Source organism: Numida meleagris, chromosome 1 (assembly GCF_002078875.1).
Source record: "Numida meleagris isolate 19003 breed g44 Domestic line chromosome 1, NumMel1.0, whole genome shotgun sequence".
Taxonomy (NCBI): domain Eukaryota; kingdom Metazoa; phylum Chordata; class Aves; order Galliformes; family Numididae; genus Numida; species Numida meleagris.
In genome coordinates, this window is record NC_034409.1 from 60062769 (window position 1) to 60069769 (window position 7001).

Here is a 7001-nt window from a genome sequence, read left to right on the forward strand (position 1 = left end):
AAAATGAACTCTATTTAGATTTATTTTGGTAGAATGTGAGCTCCAGCCATATAAAGCTATCATTGTTTATGGGTTGGCTATTGCAGGATGTCTAACAAATTTACACATTTATCTGTACAGGCTCATAAGGATACAAAGCAATTAGTGAGAGGAACCGGCAATACAGGTCCCTCTGACAAAAAGAGAAGAAAAAAAAAGATCATCTACATTTTCCTTTGCATGCTGCCAAAGGTCCAGCAATTTCCCATAAAATTATTTCAGCTGCTTACGTTTTCTGTAGTCTAATGCACAGGATACATTTCCCTTTAGAGGAGACCATCCTGCCATAATTTGATGAGCATCTCTTTTAACATCAGTATCTGTTTAAGTGGCTCATTCTGTCCCCCTGTTTCTTTGGTTTTTACTTCTATCCTCACACTGACTTCCGGCTATGCGGGTATAGCAACTTATGGGAACGTATTGTGAATCACATCATGTACCCAGTCTCGTTACAGATAGCATCCGACCCCTTCTCAGTTATTTTTAATTGAGGTCAGTGTAAACGTTTGCACATCTGAGAGCCAGAACAGGGACAGGAATGACAAAGGGAGATGCAGAGCTGTCCTGCTGAGAGAAAAGCATATCAAACTGCTCTCTCACTAACCCGAGGTCAGTGCAGGCTCAATGACAACCAAAAGTGAAATTCAGTTACAGAGTGAGGCTACAGGTCTGCTAATGGTCACTATTCCCAGGCAGCATGCTGTTATGTGTTGAGTAACACACAGCAAAGTTGATACTGGGATTGAACTGGGTACAGCAGGCACTCCCAGAGACCTTGCATGCTCCAGGCCTATTGCTGTCTACCTCCTTTCTCTTCCGGTCCCACCTCCTGCTCAAAGGAGGGCCAGCTCTGAGCTCAGACTGGTTTGCTCAGGGCTGTATCCAGCTGAGGCTTGAAAACTCCCACGGAAGGGGACAGCGCAACCTCTCTGGGCAACCTGTGCCACTTTCTGGCCTCATGGAAAAACAGCTCCTCTTGTAATCCAGCCCAAGCCTCTCTAGTTTCAACCACTGCCAGTTCTCTTGTGTTCCCACCACACCTTGCTGTGAGGAGGCTGACTCTGTCTTCTCAGGAGCACCCTTGTAGGACTGGGCAGGCTGCTGCAGGGTTCCTCAGAGACCTCTCTCCTCCAGGCCGAGCAGGCCCTGCTCCCTCAGCCTCCCTCCCAGTGTAAGCGCAGTGAGTGCAGTCCTCTGCTGAACTCAGGCCATCTTGTTGCAGGCCTATGCTTATGAGAAAAGCACAGAGCAATGGATGAAGAGCTGGAGGAGCACCCAAAGCTGTCTGTCTTTGTTGGTTAGGGCTCTTATGAACGCCAGTGCTGTGCACTTCTGAGTGGCACCGTGTGAGCAGACTCCAAAGTGCTGAGATGAGGGTGAGGTGCTGGGAATGCTCAGCCTCATCCCACATACACTGTCACCGAAATATATATTGAGATGGCGACAGTTCACAGCTCCCACGTTATGTATTTGGGACATGTTCATCTCAGGGGGGGAATTCAGAACATCCCATTGGGATGTATGAGCCACTCTGCACTTTCCTAAGCATCTCGTGCTGGGGACAGGTGTGTGGAGGGATCACCTGTTTAAGAGGGCAGCATTTGGGACAGGGAGCCTCCCCTCTGCTGTTCTGTCCTTTTCAGATCCAGAAAGCCCCACCAACTGTGCACTTGAAAGCAGAGAAGAAACTGCAAACAGAGGGTTTTGGAGAGGAGTCGGTGAGTTGAGGCAGCACTATGTCAGGTGAGTGGGGAGATGGAGTTTGGGTCACCAGCAGGAAGGTAGTGCAGGGAAGAGCAGAAATAACAGCACAGAAGCTGCCAGACACAGCTTCAGCTCTCTCGCCCAAAGCTCTTTCCAGTCACAAACCAAGAATCATTTGTGGAAGCCACATTAACAAACTGACTAAGCACTTCACAGATATTGACACAACATCTCTGTGAGGTAGAGAAAACACAAATTTTTGATCTGCAAAAGACAGGGCTGCTCACCAGTAGTCTGGTTTCCAATACTTTACCAAGGATATTTGGGTTTCAAATAATAGTGACACCAAACTGCCCCCTCAACCTAAAAATCAGATTAGTCAGAGAGGGAGTCAAGGAGAGGCCCTTCAGCATCTGCTCAGCTGCTATGTTCATCATCTGATTTCCAAAGAGAAATCTCTGCTTAGGATTTCCCAGGCCTAAATGCCTCATAGAGGTGGGCACCAAAGCTGCTTTCAATCCCACTGTATCATGACCGGAGGTGACTGATATTTCTCCCCTCTAAAAACATTGCAGGCCACCACTGTACAGCAACTAATCATAGAGTCACAGGATGGCTGAGGTTGGAAGGGACCTCTTGAGATCACCTTATCCAGCCCCTCACTCAAGCAGCGCAGCTAAGCAGGCTGCCCAGCAAAGCCATGAAGCCACTTTACACATCATTAAAAGAAAAAAAACTAACAGCAGAGATTGTCCTGACAGCAAATGCAATATAAATATTTAAGACTACGAATATGAAAAATGCTGAAAAATGGGTTCCATAAAATATGCTGGTAATTAAACTCCCACCCCAGTAAAGCAGGTTATCTTTAAGCACATGACTAACAGCAATGAGTATTATTGTCTGAACTCTTATTCACTGTAGGTTAAAAGGCACGTTTGCTAAAACAACATTCTGAACAGGAACCCTAAAACTACAGCATTTTTACTGCAAGTCAAAATTCCACTAGCTTGAGATACAATTAAATAAGGCAGGGAAACATCATTTACAGAGTGAAAAATGAAAAATAAGTAAGTTTGCAAAAAAAAAATGAAGCTTTAAAATAAGAATGTTTTATTCAACACTAGTCCTACAATCTTGTTTAACTTCAGGACCATCAGTGCTCCGTCTCATAACACTGAAGGCCATTATAGCCAACGCAACAGAATGAATCTTTCCACATTCCTACTATTAATTTCATTTAAAAAAAAAAAAGGTTGGTAGCTGATAGATGTTTTGCATCTTTCCTGGACAGCTTACATGTGTAATAGCTGCTCTATTTTGGAAGAAGCCTTTTTTAGGTCACTGTTTAAAAACTTCAAGACCCAAAACATTCAAATCTTAGGCTAAAGGAGAGGCATCTGAACAAAGAACAAGAAATAGCAGAGGCTACTAGAACAATTCATGTTGCAGGGTAGGTAGCATATAGTCTATATCCAAGTATTAATATTTAATGTAATATATTGCAATTTGCTTTTACTTCTACATTCTATAATGGTCTTATGTTCCCATCTCACTCTCCAGCAATGGAAATTATTGTATAGCTGTGGTTCCGTATTGCAGCCTATATGGAAAAAGCCCCAGTGAAGTTCATTTGAGTTTTGAACTGCCAAGGAACACAGGAGAAGACTTCGGATCCTAGACGTCTAAGCCATGACTAAGTAGGGAAATACGGGCAGCAATAAATACTCCTTAAAACATAATCTACTGATAAAATAGCCCAAAAATGAAGACTTGCCTCGATAAAAATATATGTTAAGATTTGACTCTGGTAAATGAATCTGTTCAGAGAAGGCCTCCACAAGAAGAGGTAATAGCCTTAAACATAGTTCTGCCCACACCACTGCACCAACTGTTTCTCTTGAATGGAGGAGCCATTTGTTTCAGTACACACCTGAGGCCTCACTTCATAGAATCATAGAATGTTTTGGGTTGGAGGGAACCATAAATCCTATCCAGCCCCAACCCTTGCCATGGGCAGGGCTGCCACCCAGCAGATCAGGCTGCCAAGAGCCCCATCCACCCTGGCCTTGAATGCCTCCAGGAATGTGGCACCCACAGCTTCTCTGGGCATCCACAACTTCTATACCTCATTTTGACTTGAGAGACGCTACAAATGTAGAGAAGCAAGAGGGGAGGTACAAATCCTCACAGTCACACCAGGTGTGATGCTGGCTCCTATTCAGTCACAATGCCCTAGTGTCCCACCATACATACCACATACAGGCCACAGCCCGGGCATGCCCTGCAGTGCCAGCTGAAGACAACACATACAGACTCTCTCCACACAATTTGGAAGGAGCCTTAATAAAAAAAAGCTGTCTTTGGACTGCTTCTGTCAATTTGCTTGAGAGCTTTCAGACAGAACGCTGTCAACCCCAAAATCTGCATCCCCAAATCTCCACAACACAGTTTGCCCAAAACAGCTCAGACCAAATCCTGCCTTGCTAATGTCATCACAGGCATCATTTGCGTCTGCTCACAGACAGGAATCCGACCTGCACTCAAAGAATAGTCATAATGGAGGTGCTAACAGAGAAGACTAGAAAATACTTTACAGTGACAGGAAGGAATATGAGCAAATTCTCCTTTGCTGGGCTGGATGTGTAGCAAGAATCAGCGCAGTTTCTCCTATTAAGCAAGAACAAATCTCTCTGAGAGTACACGGAGGATGGAAATGCCCCATCTGCAGCGATGGAGAGCTCTGGAACTGAAAGCCCCCTGCCTGACCTGGAAACAGGAGTGGCTGCTCTCTGGCTTGGCATCAGGCAAGCTACAGGATTTCTGCTCTTCCCCTCTCCACAGACATCTCCGTATCCATGCTGTGGTTGGCACAGCATGAAGGCACGGCCCTGTGGGACAGCTGCAGTGAACACAATCCCATTGACTTCAAGGGGAAGTAAACAGGAAGAAAATCTGTGCCCACCTTTGATTTCAGTTAACCATGTTGACTAGTCCCTCTAGCTTCAGAATTTACTCTCAGTTCCTTGTACTGCCCCTTCTACCTGTGGCCATGTGCACCGATGTGTCATCCCTAGCTTCTGATCAGACTTCTTTTGTACACTATTGTGATGGCATAGCAGCTCACTAAAGTGCTCCTCATCTTTTTTTTTTTTTTTCTTTTTTCTCTAGAAATTGCCATATGTGTTTGCTCCATGGCTCCTCCATTAGTGCCTTCATGCCCCTGCAAGTTGCGTATCTCCATCCCTGGACTATTGATCTCAAAGTCCCAAGCCTACTGCATAGACTCAGCAGAGGTGGGGAGGCAGTTATCAAGTTGAATAGATTTTTCTGAGAATTAGCTTTATTCTTCTTTAAAATATAATTCTTCAACTCTTCTTGTGGTCACAGGGGCAAACCTGTAGCATAACATGTTTACCAGCAAGTAAAATGAAACCTTCATTTTATAAAAAAATATTTCTAGAACTGCAGCAAAGCTGGTATTCTAAAGAGTATTTGTATCTGATCTAAATTTATTGAGTGATTTCCCTCCATTCTCTCCACATATGGAATGTGGTCTTGATTTCCGACTGAAGAGAATTTCTGCACATTATACACAGAGAGATGTTTTTGTAGAACAAAACATTCCTTTTAGATCCGGAAAAAAATAGTCTGTTTAATACTTTCCCTTCCCTGCCTGAAAGATGAAATCATTTACATTCTAACACCGCACAAAAACACTCTGAAATGTAGGGCTATGAGTGCTGTAGATGTGTGCACGTATCCTTTCTGGGATGCCATGCGTGTGCACAGTCTCTCCTCAGGTTATTTCCCTGCAAGATGAACACAGGAGGAGTGATGATATCTCAGCCATGTCCAGCAGAGCCAAAAGGTTCCGTGCAGCGCTCACCTACCGTATGCTCTGGATGCTACAGAACCACATTTGAAAGCCAAACTCCAGCCACCCCTCTCATCAACCATTTCTCCTTTCAGCATGACGCAGAACTTTAATTTCCACTGAGTGCGGGTGACCTCAAGATTACTTTCTCTGCCCTGATGGCAGCGATTCCCCTGGCTCCCGGAACGAAACTAGTCTATAAATAACTTCAGAAGGAATTGTCTCCCTTCCCATGCACTGCAGACAGCTGTTTACACTGCTCCCACATCCGAGCGTTTGCTCAGCGCTCAGCTCCGCGCGGTTTAATTTCCCCTCCTCAGCATCCGCAGCCGACGCAGCCGTGCCCCGAGCTCCCCCCGGGGCGCAGATGTCTGCCGCCACGAGTCGGGGCTCCGTCCCCGGCCTCCGGCGCAGTCGAGCCCCGCTCCCCTCCCCGCGGCTCCCCGCAGCCTCCGGGGCCCGCACGTCGGCTCGCCCACCTGCAGGGGGCCGGCGCGGGGCTCCCCCGTCACGGACACGCGTGGGCAGTCCCGCAGCGCCCCGCAGCCGGCGGGGAGAGACAAAAGCCCGGGCTGGCTCACCTCCTTCAGCTGCTCCAGCTCCTGCTTGAGGCCGTCATACTCCGCCTCCAGCTCGTCGTACTGCTGCTTGAGGGTGAGCTTCTCCTCCAGCACCACCAGCCCATATTCCGCCGCCTGGATCTTCTCGTGGGTCGTCTCGGAGAGCTCCCGGGTCAGCCGCTCGATCTCGCTCTTGTAGTGGTCCGCGCCCTGCAGCACCTCCTCCGCAGCCATAGCCCCGCCGGCTCTGCCGCGCACCGCGTCGCCGCGCCGCCGAAGCAGCGAGGGGGCGGGCGCGGCCGAGGGGCGGCACCGGGACCGCCGACCTGGGGACGGGGACGGGGACGGGGATGGGGGATGCGGGCGGAGATGGGGCAGCCGAGCGCCGCCCCGCCGCAGTCGCGCCCCCGGCCCCGCCGCCGCGCTCGCCTCCCCCGGCCCTGCGGCGGTCCCGCGGCCCGGGGAGGCGGCAGCGGCGCGGCGCGCTGGAGGCCGGGGCGGCGAGTGGGGAGGGCGGGAGTGCGCGTCGGTGCGGCGGCTCCCGGGGAGCTGCTGGAACCCTCCTCCGCGCGCGGAGCCGGCACCCCCGCCCCCACCGCGCGGTCCCTCCCCTGCGCTCTTCAAGATGACAGCGGCCTGTAGGGTTCGGTCCCGTCCCCCGGCCCGGAGCGCGGTGCGAATGCGGGGCGATGGGAGCCCTCTCACTTGGCTCAGCACCGCGGTGATGTTAAAAATAGAACAGGAGATGCAGTCCAGGAGACTGCGGGAGCGGTGCTCACTGCCGGAGAGCTGCGAGGGAACCGCCGCCAGCTCCCATCCCT

At 49.5% G+C, this 7001-nt stretch overlaps 1 protein-coding gene across 18 annotated transcripts in view; it reads right to left on the reverse strand.

Moving 5' to 3' along the window:
* The window catches only part of BICD1 (BICD cargo adaptor 1), a 171738-nt gene extending 165215 nt beyond the window's left edge, over positions 1 to 6523 (reverse strand). For 10 of the 18 annotated variants that reach the window (XR_002435940.1, XM_021388895.1, XM_021388920.1 and 7 more), the window contains exon 1: positions 6202 to 6522. Coding sequence is in view for 17 of the 18 variants with exons in the window: in XM_021388895.1 (XP_021244570.1) it covers positions 6202 to 6414 (213 nt within the window). In the remaining variant the exon portion in view is untranslated. Of the gene's footprint in view, positions 1 to 6201 lie in introns of all 18 variants that reach the window. The other 8 variants (XM_021388968.1, XM_021388949.1, XM_021388956.1 and 5 more) reach the window with 3 other exon arrangements.